The sequence below is a fragment of the Capricornis sumatraensis genome, chromosome 16 (genome assembly GCF_032405125.1).
Source record: "Capricornis sumatraensis isolate serow.1 chromosome 16, serow.2, whole genome shotgun sequence".
NCBI lineage: Eukaryota > Metazoa > Chordata > Mammalia > Artiodactyla > Bovidae > Capricornis > Capricornis sumatraensis.
This window is the reverse complement of record NC_091084.1, coordinates 33,982,453-33,994,696: the sequence shown is the minus strand read 5'-3', so window position 1 is coordinate 33,994,696 and position 12,244 is coordinate 33,982,453. Positions and strand designations below refer to the sequence as shown.

The window sequence follows — 12,244 nt, the reverse complement described above, 5'->3', positions numbered from 1 at the left end:
AGCAGCAGCTACCCACTCCTGCACTTTTGCTGCTAAGGGGCTAGTTTTTCAGCATGCTTTGAAGCAGCCATCCACCCTATCCTGGGAATGAGTGGGGATCACTAGAGTGGGAAAGAAAGCAACCACAGACAAGTTTGCAAGCTAAAGCTACCTAACCAGAAGGCTGCCTGACCCCTGCACACACACCCCTCTTCCTTCCTGGGGCCCAAAGCAATCTCAAGTCAAGGCTTCCTCCAAACCAAATTGCCCAGCTACCACTGTAGGACCACAGCCCCGGGCCAGCCAGCTGGGAAAGCAAGTCAGAAGCGCTGCCCTGGTTTTCCTTTCTAGACCCAGTATAGGTGGGAGGGAAGGCAGGCCACATACACAAACACACGTGTGTGCACACACTAGTGATGCCCATAAAACCAAGACTTTGGCAGCCACCCTGGAAGACCTAGATTAGACCTCAGTGCAAGTCCCGGTGGATCCGGGTTTTTGCCACCTATGAGTCAGGCAATTTGTTTGGCAGCTGGCAGATTTTCTGTGCTTTAACCTGCCTTTGTTTGTCTAGAAATCCTGCCTGGCCAGGAACCCAGCCTGCTTGATTATGCACAGTCCCGCCCTGAAAGTGACTTTCTGTCACCGACTCCCAGATGAACAGAAAAACAGCCCTCAGACAGCAGCCACGCTGCAAAGATGCCCCAAGAGTCCCGTCTCCCAGCCGCCTCTAGCCAGCCAGCCCTACACAGTCACAGGGGGTGACATCCTTACACGCTTGTTGTCCGCAGGGCTGTGGTAGAACTGTGCGATCACAGCTTCGCTGCTGTTCCCCTCGCCGAAGTTCAGCTTCTCTGAGATTCTCTTGAATGACCTTCCGTAGTCGTAGGACACGTACACCTGGAGGAGAAGGCAAGAAGGAAGAAAAGGATCAGCGAGAGATGCGGCAGGAGGGCGGCTCCGTCTCTGCCTGCAGATACGCCCCCCAGCATCCTGCATGCGGGTCCTGACGGGTCCCCGATACCATGAAATCACAGACGTGAAGACAACCCACAGAGAAGCAGCAGTCGACCTCTGCGTCTGTCCCCGAGCTGGTGGCCTCTTTTCTGAGGCCACGATGATTCCCTGGAGGGGAGACGTGTGGACAGAAACCATGATAAGCTCCTCACCACGGCCAGGCTGAGTGTTTTAACAAATTACATCCAGAGGCCCAGACCGGAGAATGTGGTTGACTGAGGGGAAGGGATTGAGAATTTGTTTTGCCATCTGTTGAAATGTCCCCAAAGGTAATCTAATTCTCGTCCCTCTGCTGGGAAGTTTTGTCCTTACAGCATTCCAGAAGAGTTTAAAAAAAAAAAAAAAAACCCTTAGGTTTTCAGAGTAGCCCCAGAGATATAAATAAAAAAAAAGAAAAGAAAAGAAGGCAGTACTAAGTGACTACACATGCATGGAGGCTGCACACAGGGTCCCAGAACCCTGCTCCAGCACCCATGTCTTCTGACCCTGTAACGCAGGGGACTGATTCTGAGTTTAGGGGAATAGCAGCCAGGTCTGTGCAGGTGCCAATGGTATTTATTTCTCTGCTGCTTCCACATTTCCGGCTTCACAGTAACCACAGGTATGAAACAGAAGGGTAACTCGTGCGCCACCCTCTTCACATGATGAGCTCAGAGAGCTCTCGCCCCCACCCTACACAGCAACCGCAATTATTAAAACCATCTTACAGACAGGGCAACAGGGGCTGATGAGTCACTTGCCAAAGTAACGAAATAAGTAGCAGTGCGGCATCCTGACCCAGGCTGCCTGCCTCTAAAGCCAGAAACCTGATGGCTGTCCCACCTCCAGAAACGGATGGAAGAAATGGAAGCTGTCAGATATTCGGACCCTGGACTTCCCTACCCCATTCACTGTGAAATTAATATAATTAGTGGGTTAAAAAGGAGCCTGACAGATGAAGATAATACTAACAACACTGACTTAGAACTGGGGAAAGCATTAAAGATAAATGACAGGTGAGGCCCAGGAAGGAATTGGACCTCGGGATGAATCCCGTTGACTTCAGCAGCAACACATTCCGAGGGCTTCACATGAGCCAGGTCCCATGCTAGACAGCAGGCATACAAAGACACAGCCCTTCACACCACGAGGATGTGAACACGTCACTGCTTGCGAACAATGATCCCCGTAAACAATGAACAACACGAGGTTTGTGCAAAGAAAACTGAGCACACACGTGGGTCATTAATATTTATTAGATGTCGAGGTTGGAAGAGCACAGAAAGAGTCTCTGCCGGTATCTGAAGAATCCCTGTTACAAACACACACGCTTAAATACAACACATGATCCCAGCTACTAAACACACAGTAAGGGGCTGCCGCAAAAACAGCTTCTGAAAGTCAGCAGCTTGAGAGCTCACAGATCACCTGAGAGGTTGGAAGAAAGTAGTGCTTTCTCACTTCCACCCTCCAGGCCGAGAACAGAAAGAAGGGTCTCTTCCGAACCTCAAAGTCACATGGAGCAACTGACGGCTTCTCCAAAAGGGAGCTCAGGCCACTTCTAGCCCCAGCATCCCCTAAATGGGAAATCCACTCCGAGTCACCTTCTCAGAGACACCAGTGTAATAATAAGTTCATATCAGGGCAGCATTTTTCAGTAACAATACTCTTTTGTATGAGCTTCCTAGGTGGCCCAGTGGGTAAAGAATCCACCTGCAATGCAAAAGACAAACGGGACGTGGATTTGATCCCTGGGTCAAGAAGATCGCCTGGAGGAGGGCATGGCAGCCCACTCCAGTATTATTCCTGGAGAATCCCATGCACACAGGAGCCTGACAGTCTACAGTTCATGCGGTTGCAAAGAGTCAGATGTGCCTGAAGCCACTGAGCATGCACACAGGCACACTCTTTTGTATACATCATCTCTCTGCATCTTTAAAAACCCTGTTGAATGAGTCTCTTTCCTGCCCTCCATGGACCTGGAACATAGCAGGTGTGCAGGGAAGACTTCTGGAATAAATAAGCGTCATTATAAACCACAGCATGAGTAAACACACGTGCTCCATAAATGAACAAGAGTGAGATGAATGGATCCTTAAGTGACCAAGAGAATGACTTCTTCCTTATATAAGAGAAAACAGAATCTAAGACTCCAAGAAATGAACCACGAGGCCAAGGTCAAACTGCTTGAAAATGACAAAACCAGGACAGGTTCCTCCCAGCCCAAGCCCTGCTGACTTTCCAGGCTCACAAGTCAGCCTTCTGGGTGAATATCCTCCTCTGTCTCTCTGCTCAACAGGAAGAAAAGCACCAAAGCTACAGCCCAGGCAGTGGAAGGAATGCTGGATGGAGGGAGAAACACCACCTTAAACGAAACACAGGGCTTTCCCCTGGATTCCCCAACACACCTCTCACTGGTGGTAGAGGGGCAACCACCCTCCGACCAAAAAGCCCCTCCTTAACATTCTTGTCTGTGAGCAAACCCTATCGCTTTGGGCTTATACTAAACAGAAGTTACGACTGGGAACGTGAGGGTCCGTGCTATGCCTGCAGCTCTCAAACTGCTCATCAACCTTCCTTTCTCCAGGCTAAACAATTCCAGCACAGTATTTTGATCCTATCCTCACAATTCTCATTCCTATCTGATCAATGAATCAATAGGGCAAATGCAAGCTCGGGGCCACGCACAGCTATCTGCCTTCCTCCCAGGAGAAGGACCCTGGAAGGACCTCTGCCAGTTGTTCAGATAAGAAGACCAAGCAGGTTGATGGCCTCGTAGCATCCACACTGCACCCCCGTTGGTACATTCTGGGTCAGGGGGTCTTTTCCTCGTGGCAGACCGTGGCTGCTGCCTGGCTCACTGCCCACAATGAGCTCCAGGTGTTGTAGGGCAAACTGCCGAGGCTCACTCACCTTGTGCTTCTGCAGTTTGTTTTGCATCCAGACACAGGTTTCTGCCCTAATTCATCCTCTCTGGCTTTGAGAGGACACAATTCCCTAAGAATTAAAGCAAGGAGGGGTTTTTTTCTTTTCCAATTGAAGTATAGTTGATCGACAGTATTATATTAGTTTCAGGTGGACAACATAGTGATTCCATATTTTCATAGATTATATTCCATGTGAAGTTATTACAAAATAATGGCTACATTTCCGTGCACTGGACACTAGACCTTTGTGGCTTTTTTATTTCATATATAGTAGTCTGTATCTCTCAATTCCATAACTAGTTTCTAAACTGCCAAAAGTTGCTAGTTAAATGAGTCTTACCTATAAAGATGGTCCTTTGAGGTGACCGTTTTTAAATTATTTCTCCTGTACATCAAAACTATATAAGAAGAAGGAGGAGGAGAAGAGCGGAAAAGGGAAGAGGAGGGGAAGAAGGGTTAAAACATCCAGAAAACATCTCCATGTCTGGTGCCATTCTAAGTGCTTGACACCAGTGCTTCTCAAACATGCCTACAAATCACCCCGCAGGACACAGGTCAAAATGCAAACCTCAGATTCAGGAAGTCCCAGGGTGAGAATTGAGATTCTGCATTTCCAAGCACCCTCCAGAAAATCCCCATGCTGCCGATCAGCACACCACCCTTTGGGGAGCAAGATGTCACAAGGATGAAATCACAAGATTTCTCATTGATGGATGAGAAAACCAAGGGGAAGTGAAGGGTTTGGCTGAAGGTCAGACAGCTGGTGAATGGTAGACCCAGGATTCAAACCGACGCGCTCAGTTCTCAGAGCTGGGGCTCAGCTAGACACTGGCTCCCATAGGCTACCAAGTTCCGCGCTGTTGGCAAGTGAAGGCCCTGCTCCCCGGCCAGTCCCCAGAGGCAGCAACTGCAACGCCCACAACTCTGGGTACAAGGGCAGTGATCCCCACCATTCCTGATGCCTGCACTGGGTGATTCTGATCTTCTAGTGGACAATATCTCTGGAAACTTCTTTGGTCAAATTATGTGGCAACTGGTGGGTATTTGATAAAATAGGTCAGAAAAATGCAGAAATGAGAGGCAGGGACAATCAAGAAAAACAACACTTTCTGTTTTCTTTCATCTCCAGACTTAACACAGAAAAAGAAGGGTCCTGTAGGAGCCGTGCTTCACAGAATCACTGGCCACAAGTTCACCAGGTTATTATTTTGTTTTTTCCTGCTTAAAAGCAAATCTTCTGGGATTCTAACTTCCAGGTCATCCCTTGTTTATATGCTGAATATGTATGAGTTGGCCATTCTCCAACACGCGCACAGCTCCTGATCTGTATTCCTTTACCTTCTGGATGCTGATGGGGCCCTGGAAACCATGCTTCCAGTCGTCAGAGAAAATTTAGATTGTTACTACTCTGGCACCACCTACTCCTGCCTCTGAGTCAGAATTTATTTTTGAATTAGCTTTTCACATCAGACCATCTCAGTTTCATCTGCCAGTTCTTTAACACAGCTGATATACTGATGAGAGAAATCTCTGCCATCCTGATTTACTATCTCCAAGCATGAAGTTTCCTTCCCACTTAATCTTAGCGTATACTTCATTCCAGAATAGGTTCTTGTTTCAAAAGTTCCATCAGTCCTTAGTAAGAATCACCTAAATACTTAGGCAGAGGGAGACACAGGTTCGGATGTTGTTGACACTAAGTCGTGTCCAACTCTTTTGCAACGCCATAGACTGTAGCCCTTGAGGCTCCCTCTGTCCGTGGGATTTCCCAGGCAAGGACACTGAGTGGGTTGACATTTCCTTCTCCATTAGGTTTGGATAGACTGTCAATGTATGTAGGGTGACCATTCTTCCTGGTTCATCCATGACTAAGGAGAGTCCCAGGATGTAGGTCTTTCAGCGCTAAAGCCAATGCTGGTCACCCTGGCTATATTACATTCTCACACACTGAGTACACGATCAGGTCGTAGCCCCAACCCTCCCACACACATGCCAAGGGACCCTATGCAAATCACTGAATGTCTCTGGGCTCCTGTTTGTCCAGCAAACCAGTGGAAAGATAGGTCTTTACCTGTCTTAACAGAAATACCATCTGGACAAAGAATTCTTAAAATAAATACCCTAAGGAGGATTTCTCAACACAGTAGGGCAGAGAGCTGCCGCCTGTGCTTAAAAGAGATGCCGCTAGACGGTGACAGTGCTGAACACAGTGGGCTAAAACTCTCTCGGGCCAGCTGTCATCGACACACTGCTGTCTGTGCTTGCCAACCCTGCTTGAATCTATAACTGGGCCAACCTCACAGCCCCGAACAAGCTCAGCCCTGCCCCACATCACTGCACCCAGACCAGCTGTCAGCTGCAGTGGTTTCCCACTACCACTGTTGGGCACCCACCCTGAGCCAAGTTACACATCGTTATGGCCAGGCCTTCGTCTGCCCTCTCCATCTGTGGCTGCCCCTATTTTACCCACTAGAAAACAGTCCCTGGGGCACCTCTGGTCCCCGACCCTGGGGCACATCAAACCCAGATGGTGGACACAGAGCGAGGGGCCCCTCAGAGACCAAATCCAGGCCCCAGAATTACAAACGTGTCCACTGGGCTGATGGGGCAGGGCTAGCAAACTCTTCAGGGGTTTTTCTCTGGCCCGAGTGCAGAGTGACCAAGCTCCACAGTGGGCTTTTCTGTCCACAGCCTCACCCTGTGACCACATCAGACCCTGACCTGAGGCAGGCCCTGTTTCTCTTCCCCACAAGTGGTGCGGGGGGCAGGGGTGTGTGGAGCAGGGGCTACACACTGGGGACCCAAGGGCTCACTCTGGTCCTCATATATGTTTTACTTGGCCCACACAGGGTTTATAAAAACTATCCATCAGCTGCCAACTTGTAAGACTCAGCAGTTTCTCGTAAAAATCCCCACCTCTGGGAAAAAAAAAAAAAAACAACCTCACCTCTGAATTTCTCTCGAAAAATCAGATCCAGCCGCATGGCAACCAGAGCTGAGAGCTGATAATAACACCCAGAAGCTCAAAGTCCCTCCCACTTTCCAGAGTCTCTCATAAACTGAGACAAGCTTCCATCACCACGCACCATGTTCAAATCAACACAGGAGACTGTTTCTTGAACCTGCATCTCTCTAAAAAGTGGGAGAACAAAATAACGTCCCAGAAGGCTGCAGACTTCAAGAATAACGGGAGAGATCCTCCCTCCTCTCAGAGGTAACGGGTGGTGTAAGCCTGGGGGCAGCTTCACCCCTGACCCTTACCTACGAGGCCCCTATCACAGGTCTTTGAGTGTGTGATCCTTGGCCTAAAGTCTTCAAAGCATCTAGACAATTAAACATCGTAAAGAGCCAACTGCGGAAATTAAGAGGATGAGCAATTCAGATTGAAGGACTCGCCCAACTGTAACAAGTTAGCAGAAATCAGCATAAGGAAAGACCAATTCGATTCCACTGGGCTCGGTTGCCGATGGGCAGCTTTGCCCAGGAACACACTTCTGGCATTCTGCTGAGCAGAGGCATGATCCAGATCACACCCTTGCTGTTGCTGTTGTTTAGTTGCTAAGTCGTATTTGACTCTTTGTGACCCCATGGACTGTAGCCCCCAGGCTCCTCTGTGCGTGGGATTCTCCAGGCAAGAATACTGAAGTGGCTGCATCTCCTTCTCCAGGAGATCTTCCCCACCAAGGGATCAAACCCAGGTCTCCTGCATGGGCAGGCAGACTCTTACTGCTGAGCCACGTGGGAAGCCCCCGAGCACACTCTACCATTGCACAAAAGTCACCACACATCACATGGGTCTCACTGCAACCCTGAGTGCAGCACCCTGTGTTCAGCAAGTAAGGGTTATATACAATTTTCCCGATTCCTCAATTACTCGATATTTTGCCTGGCAGGATAATAACCCCAGTGGAGGAGAAACAGGCGCCCTGGCACCTTAGAGGGACCGCCAGAGCAACAACAATACTCACGTCACTGCTCTTGGGCTTCGCCAGCGCCAGGCTGTCCCGGGCCAAGGCCACGATGACGTTGCTCTTCTCGCCGGCCCAGTGGACCACCATCTGGTTGTGGGAATCATTGAGACTAACCTGAAAGAGATCAAACCAACACAGGAATTAGGACCCAGGATGAGTGACGGCCATCACCATTCTAAGACTCTCAGGACTTCCCTGGTGGTCCAAACAGTCACTCCTAAAGGAAATCAATCCTGAGTATTCATTGGAAGGACTGATGCTGAAGTTGACGCTTGAATACTTTGGCCACCTGACGCAAAGAACCAACTCACTGGAAAAGACCCTGATGCTGGGAAAGATGGAAGGCAGGAGGAGAAGGGAATGACAGAGGACGAGATGGCTGGATGGCATCACTGACTCTAAGGACATGAATCTGAGCAAACTACAGGAGATGGCAGAGGACAGGGAAGCCTGGCGTGCTGCAGTCCACAGGGTCACAAAGAGTTGGACATGACCTAGTGATTGAACAAATAAAAGAAACAATGGTTCAGACTCCACGCTTCCACAGCAAGGGGTACAGATTCAATCCCTGGTCAGGGACCTAAGATCCTGCAAGCCACATGGCATGGCCAATAAAGAAAAGGAAAAAACCAATAATAATAATAAAGCAAGACTCTCTCTCCACAATTCTAACTCAGAAATGCCTACAATGCTTACACCTGGAGCACGGGGCCAGGATGGCCTGTGTTTCCCCCTCTGCTGACTCTGCCAGATTCACTTCCCAAAGAAGAAACACTAGTCCTCTGCTATTTGGTATTAGCCAGACTGCAAAAAAATATATCATCTTCTCAGGCTCTCGTTGGCATAACTAATTACTTGGGTTATTTTTGTCCTTTGTGAAATCAACCTCTGGTTCCTCTTATCCTTACTCCACACATGGGACATGCACTTGTCAGATTTGAAACCAAAACACTGACGCACCTTCCTCATTTAAAAAAGGGGCACAAGCCAGAAAGACCACATGCTTGCCAACCCCTGTCCAGACTGGTTCTCTCTGGCCTACAGGTGATGTTGCTTATGCTTAGCTTGTAATAAGGAAGAAGAAAGGAAAAACATCAGCTTTATTCAGTCAGTTATGAAGTATTCCAAGTAAGGAAATATTTTCCAGGACTCCACAGAAATGACCTTTGGCTTATTGCAAATAGTAGTTTCCAGGCTTCTGGATCTTATAAACCAGTAAAATGCAGATGAACTAGGCAGGCCAGTAGAGGGCTGGTTAGCCACCTCTATTTAGCCAGGTAAGGACAAAACAAAACAGCCACTGTGCCAAGGGCATGGCTGGCTGGTCTCTGGATCTCCTGAGGACACAGCAGACTGTTCCCCAGGGCTTACAATGGGGCATGGCGCCCACACGGCCCTGTTTTCACTCCCTACTGGCAGAATGCATTTAGGACCCCAGAGTCCCAGAGAAGAATGGGGCCACAGGACAGAAGGAGCCCGAATCCCCGAGGAGAAGTTCCTCTGCTCATCTTGAACCTCTCCTAATCACGAAATGCATTCACCCCACTGAGCTCCTGGGACTCACCTGTTATGTGGCCACCCCTCACCCAAGCAACACAGCTACCATCTAGAATCACTGTCATAGTTCAAAGCAAGGACGTTTTAACACTGAAAACTGAGGACAGACAGACTCTCAGAACCAAGAGCAGTTTTTTTACGAGAGGCTTTGCTTTATGGAAAGCTAACTCCATTCCTCTAATTTTTCCCATTTCCCCCGTCACTGATGGATAGCTCAAGGGCTGGCATGCTGGCACACCATTTCACCCTTTTCGGGTAGGAACAGCCAACTGATGACCATACTCAGAAAAATTCTGAGAGCTGGTGTGAACGTTTAAGACAAAGTCCCCAAAATCCGGAGCAGGAGCAATGCCTGGGAGAAGCCTATTCCACCAGCCCCTTCAACCGTGGCTTGTCTCCGGCACATGGAGGAGACCAATCTTCTGGAACCCGAGAGGTCTCTGCACCGTCCACCTGCACACTGCCCACCCCCCTCTCCACCTCCTGGACTGATGGGCCCTCCCAGCTGTCTTCCCATCAAGGGTCTGAGCAGAAAACCCTCCGCTCCCCTCCCCCACCACCCACAGCGGCCTTCTCCTTTACCTTCCTCCTCCCCCCTCCCCACCCACTCAAGATGCTCTCAGGAGTCCCAAGGGAGAAGGGAAACACCTGTGTCACCAACTTGGCTGACAGAACAACAAAGGAGCTAATCCTTCACCACCCTGCTTCAGGTCTTAAACACCTGCATCTAATTTGATCCAGGATCCAGGCTCCTGGAAAATAGGTGAAATGAGGCCTCTTTAAAGGAAAAGATGTGTTTTTCTTTTAAGGAAAATACGTCATTCCAAAACATTCCTTCTCATTTCCAGAGAGGTAAGTCCAGGCCCACATCGGCAGAGATGTGCAAAGAAAAAAAAAAGAAATAAGTAAATTACTTAGCTCAGGGTATGCAAGGAGGAAAGCAGCTAAGGGAACCACCACCAGCCGCAGAGGCCTTCTTCCAGCCCACCCTCTCCCCCTCTCTCCTGCCAGCCCTCACCTCTGGGAAGAATCTGTAAGCATCTACAGATCAGAAAAAGCCCACCAGCGCAGGAGCCCTGGGAGTCTGGGCTAAAGGCCTTCTCCCTCCAAAACGTCCTCACCCTTAGAACCAGAGAGGAATAAATAGATGATTTAGGCAAACGTCAATACGATCAATGATTTGGAGCCTGAAAAAAACCACTAAGTTCATCCAGGGTCTGGCATAAGAAAGCCCAGCAATGCTGCACTGGGGGCATCCTCCCAACAGCCCCTCAGGCAGGTTCCTAATCAAATAATGCTCGGAACAGGTTACAAAGCCTACGGTGATCAGAGCAGGCTCGAGGTCTGAGCACAACTTGCACAAGTCTTTCTGCTCGGGGGACTAGAGATTTACGGGGCCCCTGAGCCAATCCTAGGAGAGGTGAAGGGGTAAGAGCAACACAAAGGAGGCACCCGGACATCCAAGGGCTTTCTGACAAAGGAAACCGAGAAGGTGAGCTCGCTGAAACACCTTTAAAAAAAAAGAAGAAATGCCCCTTTCATTCCTAACAGCAGACTGTAAAAGGGCAGCACAGTGTAGAGAAAAAAAAATCTCAGGCAAGGAACAGCTTGTCTAAGGGCCACCAGGCAACTCACACAAACAGCCCAATGCCTTCCCTCGGCTAGACGTCAGCATGGGCACCTCCTGGTCAGAGGAGTAACTCTCCGACCTGGCTGAGGCTGACCCCCACCGCACCCCACGTGCATACTCCCCCAGCAAAGAGCAGAGTCAGCTGCGGGAGTCCACCACCAGGCAGGCTGGCACATTTATTAAGGCAAAGACATCACGGTGCTCTCTGGTCTCACTTTCCTCCTCTCCATTTCCCCTTGGCGTTCATTCTCCCGGCCCCTCCCCAGAAAGGGAAGAAGTCAAAGCAAGCCGTCCATAGGAAGTGACCAGGCACCCAGAGGTCCACAGTAGCCCCCTCTCCTTCCCCTGTGATCATAGCACCCACAGGTGTCCAGGCTGGATCTCCCACTGTGTGGCTGGTTGCTAGCTTGCTGAGGTCCTTTTCTATCCCCAGGGACTTCCTCCTGGCCTCAGCCCCTGAGATTCCCCCATGCCCAACCCTCTGGGTGCAGCTGCAGGCTTCCCTACATCCCGCTCACTCCTCTCAGCCTTGCTCACTGGGTCCCACCAGACCACATGGAGAGCAGTGGGCACACAGGGCCCCGGGGAGACGCTGGTCTAGGAGGGAGTGAGGGCGAGTGGGAGGGTGGCTTTTCCAGAACGTAACCTTGATGTGCAGTCAGTTGTAACTACCACCCCGGGGCGTGAACAACCTTCCCTCTCCCATCTCCAGCTCACAGGGCGTAGCTGGCGCTTGATAAATGAGCCACAATTAATTGGGGCCGTAAAAAGCAACGGGGAGGGAGCCCTGCACCTCCCCTCAGAAGGCGAACAGGGAAATCGGAAGCCACAGAGGTCTGGGCACAGAGGAACTGCCTCATGAACAACAAAGAGTATGGTGCATGGGGTTCAGGGCTCTGCTAAGATCACAGGCAGGTCGTTAAGAGTCAAGATGGCCCCCGAGAGGTCTCCTGGTTCAGGGTCCCACACCCAGCATGCTAAAATCAGCAACCCCAGAGAAACCCCTGACCTACTGATGCAGAACCCTCCGAGTGGAGTCCAGGAATCGGTATTTTTAAAGACATACCCCTGGTGTCTCTAATGCAGCTTATTCCGGGAGCGATGAATCTAGTTCATTCCCCTTCCTCTGGCAGAAACTGGGGCTTAGATGACAGTGGCTAGAAGGAGCACTCTTTTTCTGCAGG

The 12,244-nt window shown here is 49.9% G+C and overlaps 1 protein-coding gene across 1 annotated transcript in view; it reads right to left on the bottom strand.

Moving 5' to 3' along the window:
* SORL1 (sortilin related receptor 1) overlaps nucleotides 1–12,244 on the bottom strand; it is a 164,547-nt gene that overhangs the window by 138,898 nt on the left and 13,405 nt on the right. The window contains exons 2-3 of the mRNA XM_068989373.1: nucleotides 7,871–7,987; nucleotides 754–879 (exon numbers count right to left, since the gene is read on the bottom strand). Of these exons, the coding sequence (XP_068845474.1) occupies nucleotides 754–879; nucleotides 7,871–7,987 (243 nt within the window). The remainder of the gene's footprint in view (nucleotides 1–753; nucleotides 880–7,870; nucleotides 7,988–12,244) is intronic.